This window comes from Gorilla gorilla, chromosome 3 (assembly GCF_029281585.2).
Source record: "Gorilla gorilla gorilla isolate KB3781 chromosome 3, NHGRI_mGorGor1-v2.1_pri, whole genome shotgun sequence".
Taxonomy (NCBI): domain Eukaryota; kingdom Metazoa; phylum Chordata; class Mammalia; order Primates; family Hominidae; genus Gorilla; species Gorilla gorilla.
The window spans coordinates 109,217,277-109,234,133 of NC_073227.2; the positions used below are offsets into that span (position 1 = coordinate 109,217,277).

General features: G+C 38.8%; 1 protein-coding gene across 14 annotated transcripts in view; it reads right to left on the reverse strand.

Annotated features, from left to right (window-relative positions):
- The window catches only part of FAM13A (family with sequence similarity 13 member A), a 384,724-nt gene that overhangs the window by 172,850 nt on the left and 195,017 nt on the right, over positions 1 to 16,857 (reverse strand). For all 14 annotated transcript variants that reach the window (XM_055384654.2, XM_055384652.2, XM_019025591.4 and 11 more), the window contains one exon: positions 6,954 to 7,037. In XM_055384654.2, coding sequence (XP_055240629.1) covers positions 6,954 to 7,037 — 84 coding nt within the window. The remainder of the gene's footprint in view (positions 1 to 6,953; positions 7,038 to 16,857) is intronic.

The window sequence follows — 16,857 nt, forward strand, 5'->3', positions numbered from 1 at the left end:
TAGCCCAATACCACCTGTTCCCTAAAAACTTATGGAAAGAAAATAAGTAAGTAAGTAAATAAATAAGTAAATGTCATGGTGGCTAGTTAGGAGCATTATATATACTTAGTAAGTAGGCATTCTATTCAAATGAAAAGATTAAAGATTAGAAAAGTGACAGGCTATAAAACTAATACAATTACTTTTCTGGGTTAACAAACAAATGATCAAATTCTCATGAAACATTTTGGATTAAAGAAGTTTTTCTATACTGAAAACTCAAAAAGCTAGTGTCTCTTCTCCAAATGACTGCAACACCTCTCCAGCAAAGGCACAGAACTGGGTGGAGGCTGAGATGGCTGAATTGACAGAATTAGGCTTCAGAAGATGGGTAATAAAGAACTTCACTGAGCTAAAAGAGCATGTTGTAACCCACTGCAAAGAAGCTAAGAATCATAATAAAACAATATAGGAGCTGATAGCCAGCACAGCCAGTTTAGAGAGGAACATAACTGACCTGATGGAAATGAATAACACAATATAAGAAATTCACAATGCAATCACAAGTATCAATGCAGAATAGACCAAGTGGAGGAAAGAATATCAGAGCTTGAAGACTCCCTTTCTGAAATAAGACAGGCAGACAAGAATACAGAAAAAAGAATGAAAATGAATAAACAAAACCTCTGAGATATATGGGATTATGTAAAGATGTCAAACCTAAAACTGATTAGGGTACCTGAAAGAGATGAGGAAAATGGAACCAAGTTGGAAAACATACTTCATATGCTGAAAAACATATATCATCCAGGAGAACTTCCCCAACTTAACAAGACAGGCCAACATTCAAATTCGGGAAATCCAGAGAACCTCAGTAAGATACTCCATGAGAAGATCAATGCCAAGACACATAATCATCAGATCCTCCAAGGGCAAAATGAAAGAAAAAATGTTAAGGGCAGCCAAGGAGAAAGGCCAGGTCACCTACAAAGGGAAGCATATCAGACTAACCATGGACCTCTCAGTGGAAACTCTACAAGCCAGAAGAGATTAGGTACCAATATTCAACATTCTTAAAAAAAAGAATTTCCAATCCAGAATTTCATATCTGACCAAATTAAGCTTCATAAGGAAAGGAGAAATAAGATCCTTTGCAGACCAGCAAATTCCAAGGGAATTTGTCACCACCAGGCCTGCCTTGCAAGAGGTCCTGAAGGAAGCACTAAACATGGAAAAGAAAAACTGTTACCAGCCAATACAAAACCACACTGAAGTACACAGGTTAGTGATACTATAAAGCAACCACGTAAACAAGTCTGTAAAATAAGCAGCTGGCATCACAATGATAGGATCAAATTCACACATAACCATACTAACTTTAAATGTAAATGGGCTAAATGCCCCAATTAAATGACACAGAATGGCAAGCTGGATAGAGTCAAGACCCATCAGTATGCCGTCTTCAAGAGACCTATCTCCTGTGCAAAGACACACATAGGGTCAAAATAAAGGGATGGAGGAAAATTTCCAAGCAAATGGAAAACAGAAAAAGCAGAGGTTGCAATCCTAGTTTCTGACAAAACAGGCTTTAAACCAACAACAATAAAAAAAGACAAAGAAGAGCTTTACATAATGGAAAATGGTTCAAGTCAACAAGAATAGCTAACCATCCTAAATATATATGCACCCAATACAGGAGCACCCAGATTCATAAAGCAAGTTCTTAGAGACCTATAAAGAGACTTAGACTCCCTCACAATAACAGTAGGAGCTTTAACACTCCACTGAAAATATTAGACAGATCATCGAGACAGAAAATTAACAAAGATAGTCAAGACCTGAACTCAGCTCTGGATCAAGCAGACCTGATAGATACCTACAGAACTCTCCACCCACAAACAACAGAATATATATTCTTCTCATCACCACACAGCACTTACTTTAATATTGATCACATAATCGGAAGTAAAACACTCCTCAACAAATGCAGAAGAAATGAAATCATAACAGTCTTTCAGACCACAGTGCAATCAAATTAGAACTCAAGATTAAGAAATTCACTCAAAACCACACAACTACATGGAAATTGAACAACCTGCTCCTGAATGACACTTGGGTAAATAATGAAATTAAGGCAGAAATCATTAAGTTCTTTGAAACTATGAGAAGAAAGAAACAATGTACCAGAATCTCTGGGACTCAGCTAAAGCAGTGGTAAGAGGGAAATTTATAGCACTAAATGCCTAACATCACAACTAAAAGAACTAGAGAACCAAGAGCAAACAAACCCCAAAGCGAGCAGAAGACAAGAAATAACCAGTATCAGAGTGGATCTGAAGGAGATAGAGACATGAAAAACCCTTCAAAAAAAATCAACAAATCCAGGAGCTGCTTTTTTGAAAAAATTAGTTCGACCACTAGCTAGACTAATAAAGAATAAAAGAAAGAAGAATCAAATAATCAGAAATAATAAGGGGGATATCACCACTGACCCCACAGAAATACAAACAACCAGAGAATACTATATAACAACAGAGAATACTATAAACACCACTATGCACATAAACTAGAAAATCTAGAAGAAATGTTTAAATTCCTGGACACATACACCCTCCCAAGACTGAAACAGGATGAAATTGAGTCTCTGAATAGACCAATAATGAGTTCTGAAATTGAGGCAGTAAGAAAATAGCCTACAACCAAAAAGAGCCCAGGACCAGAAAGATTCGCAGCTGAATTCTACCAGAGGTACAAAGAAGAGGTGGTACCATTTCTATCGAAACTATTCCAAAAAATTGAAAAGGAGGGACTCCTCCCTAACTCATTGTATGAGGCCAGCATCATCCTGATACCAAAACCTGGCAGAGATACAACAAAAAAAGAAAACTTCAGGCCAATATCCCTGATGAACATTGATGCAAAAGTTGTCAATAAAACACTGGCAAACCAAATCCAGCAACACATCAAAAAGCATATGCACCATGATCAAGTCAGCTTCATCCCTGGGATGCAAGGTTGGTTCAACATGCACAAATCAGTAAATGTGATTCATCACATAAACAGTACTAAAGAAAAAAAACCACTTGATTATCTCAATAGATGCAGAAGGGGCCTTTGATAAAATTCAACATACTTCATGTTAAAAACTTTGAATAAACTAGGTATTGAAGGAATGTACCTCAAAATAATAAGAGCCATATATGACAAACCCACAGCCAATATCATACTGAATGAGCAAAAGCTGGAAGCATTCCCGTTGAAAGCTGACACAAGACAAGGATGCCCTCTCTCACCACTCCCATTCAACATAATATCAGAAGTTCTGGTCAGGGCAATCTGGTCAGGCAAGAGAAAGAAATAAACCGTATTCAAATAGCAAGAGAGAAAGTCAAACTATCCCTGTTTTCATATGACATGATCCTATATCCAGAAAATCCCATTATTTCACCCAAAAAGCTTCTTAAGCTGATAAGCAACTTCAGCAAAGTCTCAGGATACAAAAGAAATGTGCAAAAATCATAGCATTCCTATTCACCAACAACAGAGCCAAATAATGAATGAACTCCCATTCACAATTGCTACAAAAAGAATAAAATAAAATTGCTAGGAATACAGCTAACAAGGGAAGTAAAGGACCTCTTCAAGGAGAACTACAAATCACTGCTCAAAGAAATCAGAGAGGACACAAACAAACATAACAACATTCCATGCTCATGGATAGGAAGAATCAGTATTATGAAAATACTCATACTGCTCACAGTAGTTTATAGATTCAATGCTATTCCCATTAAACTATCATTGATGTTCTTCAGAGAATTAGAAAACAACTATTGTAAAATTCATATGGAACCAAACATACAAGACAAGCCTAAGCAAAAAGAACAAAGCTGGAGGTATCATGCTACCTGACTTCAAACTATAGTACAAGGCTACAGTAACCAAACAGCATGGTACTGGTATAAAAACAACATAGTACTGGTACAAAAACAGACACATGGACCAATGGAATAGAATAGAGAAGTTAGAAATAAGACTGAACACCTACAATTATCTCATCTGTGACAAAACTGACAAAAGCAAACTATGGGAAAATGATTCTCTAATAAATGGTGCTGAGAGAACAGGCTAGCCATATGCCAAAAATTGAAACTGGACCCCTTCCTTACACCTTATACAAAAATTAACTCAAAATGGATTAAAGATTTCTAGGATTTTTAGAGTTTTGGGTTTTACATTTGTTGTAAACACTTTACAAGAAAATCTAGGCAATACCATTCAGGACATAAGTATGGGCAAAGATTTCAGGACGAAAACACCAAAAGCAATCGCAACATAAGCAAAAATTGACAAACGGGATCTAGTTAAACTAAAGAGCTTTTGCACAGCAAAAGAAACTGTCACTATAGTGAACACACAACCTGCAGAATGGGAGAAAATGTTTGTAACTTATCCATCTGACAAAGGTCTAACATCAAGTCTACAAGGAACTTAAACACATTTATAAGAAAAAAAATCCTATTAAAAAGTGGGTAAAGGACACGAACAGGCACTTCTCAAAAGAAGACATTTATGTGGCCAACAATCAGGAAAATAAGCTCAACATCACTGATCATTAGACACATGCAAATCAAAACCACAATGAGATACCATCTCATGCCAGTCAGAATGGCTATTATTAAAAAGTCAAGAAAGAACAGATGCTGATGAGGTTGCAGAGAAAAAGAAATGCTTTTACAGTGTTGGTGGAAGTGTAAATTAGTTCAACCATTGTGGCAGAGAATATGGTGATTCTGCAAAGATCTAGAACCAGAAATACCATATGACCCAGCAATCCCATTACTGGGTATATGCCCAAAAGAATATAAATCATTCTATTATAACAATACATGCACATGTATGTTCATTGCAGTACTACTTACAATAGCAAAGACATGGAATCAACCCTAATGCCCATCAATCATAGACTGCATAAAGAAAATGTGGTACACATACACCATGGAATACTATGCAGCCATAAAGAGGAATGAGATCATGTCCTTTCTAGGACATGGATGGAGCTGGAAGCCGTTATTCTCAGCAAACTAACACAGGAATAGAAAACCAAACATTGCATGTTCTCACTTATAAATGGGAGCTGAATCATGAGACCACATGGACACCGGGAGGGGAATAACACACACTGGGACCCGTCAGTGGGGCAGCTTAGGGTGAGGGAATAAGCAAGAATACCTAATGGATGCTGGGCTTAATACCTAGGTGATGGTAGGAGATCTGTGCAGCAAACCACCATGGCACACATTTACCTATGTAACAACTCTGTACATCCTGCACCTATACCTCTGAACCTAAAATCAAAGTTGAACAGAAAAAAGAAATTTTTCTTTTCACTGGCAAAACAATTATGAGCATTTTGGATTTTTTCTTACTAAGGGAAACAAAATTTTACAGATTAACGCCTTTATGCTATCATATCTATAATAGTTCTTATTTTTTCTTGTTAAAATTTATGTAAATACTTTCCATTGATTATGTGTTCCTCATAATTATGAAACATCATAAAGTGATTTTTATTTAAAAAAATTACAGCTGAACATTTTACTTTACGCCCAGAAGGGAAAATGCATCTCACGCATTTCTATTATGCTTAGAGGTACCCTAGGAAGATCTACGGCACTTGACTATTTCCTATGTCAGAGGCTAGAAAAAATTATATGTAAGTATGTATGTGTGTATATATGTATGTATGTATGAACAAGATGGAGTCTCATTCTTGTTTCCCAGGCTGGAGTGCAAAGGCACGGTCTCAGCTCGCTGCGACCTCTGCTTCTGAGGTTCAAGCAATTCTTTCTGCCTCAGCCTCCCAGTTAGCTGGGATTAGAGGAGCCCGCCACCCAATCCTGGCTAATTTTTTTTGTATTTTTAGTACAGATGGGGTTTCAACATGTTGGCCAGACTGGTCCTTTTTCTTTCTTAATAGTGAACTTTTTGGCATTTTACTTTTTATATATTTCTTTTCAAAATTTTTTATTTTACGTTTGGGGGTACATGTGAAGGTTACATAGGTAAACATACGTCACAAGGGTTTGTTGTACATATTATCACATCCCAGGTATTAAGCCCAGTACCCGATACTTTTCTGTTTCTCTTCCTCCTCCCACCCTCCACCCTTGAGGAGGTCCCAGTGTCTGTTGTTTCCTTCTTTGTGTTCATAAGTTCTTGTCATTTAGCTCCTATTTATAAGTGAGAACATGTGGTATTTGGTTTTCTATTCCTGCATTAGTTTACCAAGCATGATAGCCTCCAGCTCCATCCATGTTCCTGCAAAAGGCATGGTCTCATAGAAACAATTGTTATTGAGCAGAAGTAAAACCATCTACTAAAAATTATCACTATCTGTTCAATAATAGGAGTGCCCGAAGAATTTTTGGCTGAATACAACCATGGATTAAAGGTACTGTATAAAAAGTGCTTTTATACCACCAGATCCTCCCGCAACACTCCCTCATGCCTACTTCCCTGCAAAAACAAACAAATAAAAAACCAAAAGGGCTGAAGGAAATGCAAGCAACAGAACATGGAAATAGGAGAGCATCAAGAAACATGCTGGCTGGGCATGGTGGCTCACGCCTGTAATCCCAGCACTTTGGGAGGCCAAGGCAGGCAGATCACCTGAGGTCAGGAGTTTGAGACCAGCCTGGCCAACGTGGCAAAACCCCGTCTCTACTAAAAATACAAAAATTAGCTGGGCATGGTGGTGCGCACCTTTAGTCCGAGCTACCCCAGAGGCTGATGCAGGAGAACTGCCTGAACCCAGGAGGCAGAGGTTGCAGTGAGCTGAGATTGCGCCACTGCACTCCAGCCTGGACGATAAAGCAAGACTCTGTCTCAAAACAAACAAACAAACAAAAACAACAAAAAACAAAGAACCATGCTAAAGATTTCACATGGTCGCCTACAGAGAAAACATAGTTTACCTTGGTTTTTGGAGGTGGTTTTGGCATGTCTCTTTCTAAGCCTCTTGTTAAAAGGATGGGCAGGGAGTTCTTATAACAGACCTCCTACAAAAGAAGTATAAAGGAAACATTAGAGATTAAAGAACACTTACCCTAACCAAAAATTACAAGGTAGTGAAAAACAGTTTTTTAAGAGAGAGCATTTCTGGATTGAGTTGTTCACATCAGAAGCTGGTGAAATTGTAGTATGGAGTCAAAACTTTTCCTCTTACTTGTCATATACAACAATAAAGTAAGATAAGATGGTGATGGAGTAGGTGAGAGATGTACAGTACATATATTCAGAGATGATCATTAAAAATCATATCTGCACTGTTATGTCATTTTATCACATACATATCCACTATAGACAGCTTGCTCTTCTTTTGAGAAGTGAATAGTTAAATCTCCAAAATATCAACCAACAAACTTAAAGTCGCCAACATTCCCTACATTTTACAGATGTATTCTGACTCTTTACACACTTGACCTTAAACAATTTCCTTCAGATAATTTACCAAACCACTATTAAATGGTGATAGTTTTGTATTAACACCCTGTGGAAGAATATATGAGTATCTGTTTCCAGAATTATTAAACCTCCAAGTCCTTGGTTCACACCAAAAGAACATTTGCCAAAATAATGGCAGAAATTACAAGGAGGTAGCTGAGGCAGAACTGTATAGATTTATTATTTATTCATACACGATGAACAGAAATGACAGTAATCTTGTTTGTTTTGTTGTTTCAATAATGCAGAGCCTCACTTCCGAATAGCCATTAACTTGGATAAGCTTTCCATAGATGATTCCATCTCCAAATTAAGATAGGAAAATAATACATAGAAGGAAAATTATAGGCAACAAGAAGGCTGAGAAAGTCAGTCAGATTTTTTTCACTTATTCCATAATCCTCCATATCCCATTTCTTCCCCAACATTCCTGCCATTCAATCATCTAAATCATACATTTTTTTAAAGTTTAGTTTATGGCTAATTCGTTATAATCTTTTAAACATAATTTTAGTCTGCATACTTCAGAATATTACAAAAATTTGCTAGACTTATATTCATTTATTTCTAAAGGGAACAATATATTATTAGGATAAAATGTCCCTAAAGAAAGTAACAACACTACTTATTATTAATGAAGATTGAATCTTATGATGTATCGGGCACTGCTGAAGACTCTGCATTTATAATGCCGTTTTTACGCCCAATAGCCCTATGAGCTAGGAACTATTATCATCATCTCCCCTTTAAGGCTAACACAATGCAGGCTTACAGAAGTTAAGTAAACTTGCCCAAGGTCACACAGGACTCAAAGATTGTTCTGTAAAACATTAGGGCCTGAGCTCTTAATACCTTTATATATTACTCATCTCCGATATACCATACTTGGCATCTTAAACCACTAAGTTGTGGAGCCATAGCATTTTAAAGCCAAACTAGTTTTGTAAAGGTCAACTAGTCGGCTTCCTTGATTTTACAGATGAGGGACTTGGATTCTAAGGTGATGTATCCAAGATCACATAGACAGTGGCAAAGCTGAGACTCATGTCTGGACCACAAAGCAGTACACAGCACATGTTCTCAGGTTTGTGCTAGGGACAAACATTCCCAGATGCACAGGGGATTGGAAGCCTCTTCTAAGCTGGGGAGTAGCTGCAGGTACTGCCAACACTCTCAGCTGCCTGTGGCCTCACGTAGCCCTTATGTAAGTACCAAAGGGTACATTTCAGAGATCCCTAAATAAGTGTGCATTCCGGTCTTACCCTTTCCCACTAGTTACAGCACCTGCTGGCGGTAAGCTGCTTTCTGGAAATAGTGAATGAACCCATTCCCGCTTCTGACTCACTGTGAGAGGGATAAACTATATCCAGCATGACATTTAGGAGAGCCAACTGCATAATACATTGCATAATTTGACTATGCTTGGATAACACAATTATGCTTTATGCTTGTACCCGTTTTTTAAAACTACTGGTATGTAAATGCTAGAATATGATGAAAAGAAACAAGGCTGACTGTTAAGGGAAATTAGTAGAAATGTCTGACTGTTGTCTATGACTGTCTGAGTGTTTACAAATGCCTATAATTCTTTCTTCCTTATGCATAAAACAGAAGTGACAGTATTTCTTTATTCTATTTTCCAGCCCTGTCTCTGTGAATTAATGGGCACAAGGCTGACAGTCAACTTTTTCCTATAAGACTCTGAAAGCATTTTTTCTAAACTTCTATTTGCAATTGTCACCTACATGAATTATATTTACTTTTTGTTTTATGACTTTAAACTTAGACAATACAGACAAAGTAAAGTTTAGCAGTCTGAGAATGAACTGGCAGATAAGAGACCTAGTTCAAGGAAGAAGTAGTATTTATTGATGAAAAGACAAGCCAGCACCCGTTCAGAGTTGCGTTCCCAGTGCCCCATCAGAATGGTACTGAAACAGCAGCTCCCACCCTTGCAGCAAGCAGCGAGCAAGGGGGCTGCAGAGCCACAGGACACAGGTAACACCTTCCTATAAGGCCCATCGTACTTAGATTTCTGGAGAAAAGTTAAATAATTCAACTAGTAACCTAAGCAAATAACTGGTGATAACTTAATGTATTCTTTTAAAATATATATTATGCAGTTAAGTATGAAATATTAAGATAAAACATTTTATAAACCTTTATAAAGCCATTTATATTTGTACATATGTATCTGAGAAAGTTGAAAATTTATGTCCACAGCCAAAATATAAACACAAATGCAAATAGTAGAGTTATTCATAATAGCCTAAAAGTGGTGACAATCCAAATGCCCATTAATTGATGAATGGATAAACAAGACATGGTATAGTCACATAATAGAATATTCTTCAGTTATAAAAAGGAATAAAGTACTGACACCTGCTACAACATGAATGAACCTTGAAAACATGCTAAGTGAAATAATACAGACACAAAAGGATATATATTGTGTGATTCCACTTATATGAAATGTCCAGAATAGGCAAATACTTAGTGACAGAAAGTAGATTGGTTATTGCCAGGGGTTGGGAGGAGTGGGGAATATGGAGTGACTGCTAATGGGTCTGATGTACATGAGGTTTTTTTTTTGTTTTTTTTTTTTTTTGAGATGGAGTCTCGCTCTGTTGCCAGGCTGGAGTGCAGTGGCGTGATCTTGGCTCACTGCAACCTCCACCTCCCAGGTTCAAGCGATTCTCCTGTCTCAGCCTCTGGAGTAGCTGGGACTACAGGTGTGCACCACCATGCCCAGCTAATTTTTGTATTTTTAGTAGAGATGAGGTTTCTCCATGTTGGCCAGGATGGTCTCTATCTCTTGACCTTGTGATCTGCCCACCTTGGCCTCCCAAAGTGCTGGGATTACAGAAGTGAGCCACCGTGCCCGGCTGAGGTTTCTTTTTAGGGTGATAAAAATATTCTGGAATTAGGTAATGGTGATGATCGCACAGTTTTGTGAACACACACAAAGCCATAGATTGTATACTTTATAAGAGTGAATTTCAATGGTATGTGAATTATATCTAAATTTTTTACAAAGCCATGTAAAGAACGTTCCCACATTCTCAAGGTAAAAGAGATCTTGGGTTTGTGTTCAAACTCTTCCTTTAGAAGAACTTTTTGGAAAAAGTTTGGAGGGGGATGTTGTGTTTCTAAGTGTTAAACTGTATGTAGGCATGAAAATTTATTCAACAAATATCAACTGAATCTTATTACTAGTTGGAATGGGTGGTATTCCAATGCTGGGCACTGGAGAACGAAGTGTCAAACTGGACATTAATAGATCACATAGGGTATATTTATACTTATTTTAAACATTTGATCTACTTACATGAGACTTTCGACTGAACCGATTGCTTACTTTAATGACCTTTGCACAACACCTACTTGCTTAAACCAGCTGTGTCATGGTATCATGAGAACACCAGTTAAAAATACAATAAGGAAGGAAAAAAATACCTTATCATGGCTTATTTTGCCTTACTATTCAACTACTAATGACATTTAAAAATAGGAAAGCACTCACTGTCCCCTCAGCCTTGCACACTACTTCCACAGCTCTTTTAAGGTTTGGTCCCTTGTTTCATTCAGGTCTTTGCTCAATTTCACTGGAGCAGGTTATCTTCCCAGGATGTCACCTGGGAAGGGATATTAATCACTACCTCCCTCCTCTTCCACTTGTTGCTCTCTATCCCCTACCCTATTTTATGTTTCTCCATAGCCCTTAGAAATATCCAACCTTAAACTTACTGGTTTTAATTCTTTTTTTTTTTTTTTTGAGATGGAGTCTCGCTCTGTCACCAGGTTGGAGTGCAGTGGTGCCATCTCAGCTCACTGCAACTTCTGCCTCCTGGGTTCAAGCGATTCTCCTGCCTCAGCCTCCTGAGTAGCTGGGACTACAGGCACGCGTCACCATGCCCAGCTAATTTCTGTATTTTTAGTAGAGACGGGGTTTCACCATGTTGGCCAGGATGGTCTCAATCTCTTGACCTTGTGATCTGCCCGCCTCAGCCTCCCAAAGTGCTGGGATTACAGGCGTGAGCCACCACGCCCAGCTGCTTTTAATTCTTTATTGTCCATCTCACCCTACTCTGTGAGAGGACTTGGTCAGTCTTCTTCATAAATACATTATATCCACAGAGCCTACAACTAGGTTTGGCACATAGTAGGAGCTCAATTGTTGAGTGACTGAGTAAACTGAATGAATAAAATCCCCTTCCAAGCCCCTTGTTCATTCCTCCTGCTTTTAGTCCCTTCTTAATTCCCTTCTTAAATTCCCTTTATGATCCGTCGTTCTCTTGCTAATACCCTTAATTTCTTTCCTCCAGTCTCCAATCATTGCATTCACCTCACAAAAGTACAATGTTGGATGAATCCAGCTACATGCTTTCTCTGTGCTGAGAACGGAGCAGCTCAAAGTGGCTGGAAAAAATTACAGAATTGGTTGATTGGTTTCACATTAAATTTATGACCAAAAACTTTGGATTGGCCCTCCCTCATGTACAGCAATTCTGCTATACTTCTTGTGTAACTTGATTTTCCACTTTCCAAGATGATATTTCTTGTCTTTCCCTCTCTTCTCAAACCCCTTTCTTTCCATTCTTGCTTAATACCTCTTTGGAAAAACAGAAACATCAGAGCAGAAGCTAGTCATTGCCACACCATCAAATCTACAAACCTAGCTGAAATCATTCAATCCTCTCTGCCTTCCCTGTTGTTGCAATGAGAGATAAGACTGGTTGTATCAAAGAGCAATTCCCTCCATATGCACAGTGGATCTCATCTCCTTTCATCTCCCCAAAGGCTGCTCCTTCAATGGTCTCCTGTCACTCCCTTCCCCACTGTGACCATTCCCATCAATCACAAGCATGCTCTGCAGTCATATCTTCTCATTTTTGTTTGTTTATTTTTAAAAGATACTTCCTTAATCCTACATCTCCCATTAGCTATGGTCCTACTTGCTTCCCTTCAAAGCAAATTCCTTTAAAACAGCCATCTTCACTCACTTTCTCTACTTCCTCACCTCCAATTCATTCTTCAATGCCCTAAGATGTGGTCTTTGTCTCACTACTTCACAGAATCTGCCAAAACAGTCACAGCTCAGCCTCCGTCTTACTCTTGTTCTTAGTAACATTTAAAGAAGGTGACTATTCTTGAATTACTCTCTTCTCTTAGCTTCCATGACATCACTGGTAGGTGGCTTTTGATGGTTAAATTTAGGTGTCAACTTGACTAAATGAAGAGATGTCCAAAGAGTTGGCAATACATTATTTCTGGGTATGTCTGTGAGGGTGTTCTGGAAGAGGCTGGTATTTGAATCAATGGGCTGAGTAAGGAAGATCCACCCTCACCAAATGTTGCAGGCACCATCCAATTGGCCGAGGACATATATAGAACAAAAAGGCAGAGGAAAGGTGAATTTGCTGTCTCTCCTAGAGCTGGGGCACCCATCTTCCCCTGCCCTTGGACATTAAAACCCAGGTTCTGCAGCCTTTGGACTTTGGACTTGCACCATCAGCCTCCCAGCCTCTCAAGCCTTCGGATTTAGACTGAGCCATGCTACCAGCTTCCCTGGTTCACCAGAGCTTGCAAACAGCATATTATAGAGCTCTTCAGCCTCCAAAATCATGTGAGCCAAACCCCATAATAAATCACCTCTCTCTTTACACACATACATACACACACACACACACACACACACACACACACACACACACACACACACCTCCTATTGGTTTTGTTTCTCTGGAAAACCTTGAACATATACAGGAGGAAAACATTTTCCTACTCACCCAGACCAACTCCATACAGTTGGCAGCTGCTCCTCCTCTATACAACAAAGTTACAGTTACATATCTATTGGTTATTGGTTTATTTTCTGAATCCTCTACTAAAGAGAAGTCAAAGCTTGGGCAACCTAGTGAGACTCTGTCTCTACAAAAACAACAAAATAAAATTAGGCAGGCATGGTGGCACATTCCTGTGGTCCTAGATACTCAGGAGGCTGAGGCAGGAGGACCTATTGAGCCCAAGAGGTCCAGCCTGCAGTGAGCTGTGATCACACCACTGCACTCCAGCCAGGGTGACAGAGCAAGACAGAAGAAAGAAGAAGAAAGAAGGAAGAAGAGGAGGAGGAGGAGGAGGAAGAAGAAGAAGAAGAAGTAGTAGAAGTAGTAGTAGTAGAGAGAAGAGGGAAGAAGAGGAGGAGGAAGAAGAAGAAGAGGAGGAGGAGGAAGAGGAAGAGGAAGAACAGGAGGAAGAGGAAGAGGAAGAAGAGGAGGAGGAGGAAGAAGAAGAGGAAGAAGAGGAGGAAGAAGAGAAGAGGAAGAAGAGGAGGAGGAGGAGGAAGACAAAGAAGAAGAAGTAGTAGAAGTAGTACCAGTAGAGGGAAGAGGGAAGAAGAGGAGGAAGAAGAAGAAGAGGAGGAGGAGGAAGAGGAAGAAGAAGAGGAGGAAGAGGAAGAGGAAGAAGAGGAGGAGGAGGAAGAAGAAGAGGAAGAAGAGGAGGAAGAAGAGAAGAGGAAGAAGAGGAGGAGGAGGAGGAAGACAAAGAAGAAGAAGTAGTAGAAGTAGTACCAGTAGAGGGAAGAGGGAAGAAGAGGAGGAAGAAGAAGAAGAGGAGGAGGAGGAAGAGGAAGAAGAAGAGGAGGAAGAGGAAGAGGAAGAAGAGGAGGAGGAGGAAGAAGAGGAGGAAGAAGAGAGGAGGAAGAGGAGGAGGAGGATGAAGAAGAAAGAAGAAGAAGGCGGCAAATAATACATGTCTCCTTTTACTACTGTGATCACAATTCCATAGAGAATTGCCTGGTATAGCAGGAACTCAATAAATGTGTGTTGAATAAATGAATGAAGGAAGTCAGAGTGACTCAAGAGTTGATACAGAGAAGTCTTCTTTTCCCAAATGATATGAAATCATTCACCTTCATGGCTTTTAAATACAACCAATATATAATGTTGCCCAAATTTGTGTCTCTGTCTCTGATGTTTCTCCTGAGCTCACATTACTTACATCTAATTGCCTAATTGGCAACTCTACACTTAGTATGTTCAAACTTGAGCTTATAAATTATCAGCAAAAAAATTCTGTCAGTCTGAGGTTGCAGTGAGCCGAGATCATGCCATTGCACTCCAGCCTGGATGACAAGGTGAGACTCCGTCTCAAAAAAAAAGAAAAAAAAAAACTGTCAGTCTTTGAGTCTTCCTTAGATTAGCAAATGTCACCTAGTTGCTCAGGACAATGTCTTAGGAATCTACCCTGATTCCTCCCTTTCCCATACCTCTTGCATTCAACCCGCCAAGTGCAGTCAGTACTATCTCCAAAATAAACTGAAATCGGTCTACTCTTCCCTATGTGCACAGTCACCCCAATCATAACCATCATTGTTCACCTAAATTATTTCAAACATCATGCCTTCTACAAGCTTTGTACATGTAAATCAGACGATGTCACTTCTCTACCCTAAATCTTCCAATGATATATCATTATTCTGACAATAAAATCCAAATTCCTTACCATAACCTACACAGTCCCAATGATCTAGCTCTTGCCTATGTCTCTAATCTTATAGCATTTGCCCTCTCCTCGTTATGCCCCAGCCACCATGGCCTTCTTTTCTATTCTTCAAATACCCCAAGTCCCTTCCTGCCTTCCAGCATTTGCCCTTCTTATTCCTTCTCCCTGGAATGATTTTCCACACTGCTCTAGCATAGCTGTGCATTCATTCTTATCTTTCAGCTCCCATGTCACTTCCTCAGAGAGGCCATCTTTAACAACCTTATCTAAAGTGGCTCCTCTAACTATGCTCTTTTCTTCTTAACAGGCTTCATCTTCAACCACAGTACTTACTTTAATTTGTTATTGATTGTCTACCACTCCAAGAAGTCTTTAAGGCTCATGAGAGGTAAACATATTTGATCAGTGTATTCTAGTATTCAGTGTATAGTTAATAAGTATTTTTTGAATGAACAAATAAAACTGTCAACTTCACATTTCCCTTCCTTTTAGCATTAATTTCCAACCATTAGAGAATTTTGGTGGACTCTGTGATATTGGGAACAAGATAATAACACATTTTCCTATTTCTGATGGATGAGGATACATATAAAAGAAGCTACATTATGACAGGGAGGAACTGCATTTGGTGTGCTGGGGTCAAACTCACAACAGTTGATTTGGTCAGATTTGGTGATTTGGAGAGCAGAAGACAGAGAGCAATACTGATATGATTACAAATTGAAGTAGCAAAGGCCCATGGCTGAGGCATCTTATAGGAAAGCGCATGTAGAACAGTGCTACTTTGCACATAACCAGGGTCCAATACATATGACTGGCAGATTACAGATCACTCTTTACAACCCCATAGAAGTCTCTTCTGCAACTCATCTATATCTCAAAATGAATCTCAATTTGATTGACTGAAAAAAGTAGATTTTCTTAAAACTCGAAAGAAATATAATGTTATCTTTACATTAATGAAAGGAATAAATTGAATTTTAAAACAGCACTTTCTAGATCTTCACTATATATTTTTGGAAAAACTCTGTAATTTTCTGGCTTGGCCCAGGGAAGTAGAAATGGGAAGATGAGAAGTAGTGAAATGCTACATAGAATTTTGAACTAATTATAATTACTTTATGAACTGCAACAATAATATTCACAGGTAGAACCTTATGAATTATATACTTTATGAAACACAATTATAATTTTAATTGTGTTTAAGTCTATTAAAAATTGCCCTACAGAAAATGGCAACCAGTCATTTCCATGTAAAGGAACAAATGAAAATGAATTGCAGCAGGGGTGGTCAAATTAAATCAAACTTTATTGTCAAGTGCTATGGTTTGAGTATTTGTCCTCTCCAAAAGTCGTGTTGAAATTTAAGCCCCAAAGTGGCAGTGTTGAGAGGCCCTTTAAGCAGTGATTGGGTTTTAAGAGCTCTGCCCTCAAGAATAGATTAATTCATTTGTGGATTAATATATTAATGGGTTAATGAATTAATGGGTTATTATGGGAGCAGGATTAATGGCTTTTGCGTCCTCGCTTGCCATGTGACCTCTGCACGTGCCAGCTCCCCTTCCCCTTTCCACCATGAGTGGAAGCAGCCTGATGCCCTTGCCAGAAGCAGATGCTGGTGCTATGCTTCTTGTACAGCCTGCAGAACTGTGGGCCAAAGAAACCTCTTATCTTTATAAATTAAAAAAAAGAAGAAGAAGAGGAAGAGAGATTTGAACTAGCACACTTAGCCCCCTAACTATGTGATGCCCTGTACCACCTAGAGCAAGAAGGCCCTCACCAGATATAGCACCTTGAGCTTGGACTTCTCAACCTTCAAAACTACAAAAAATAAATTACTTTTCTTTATAAATTATTCCATTTCAGATA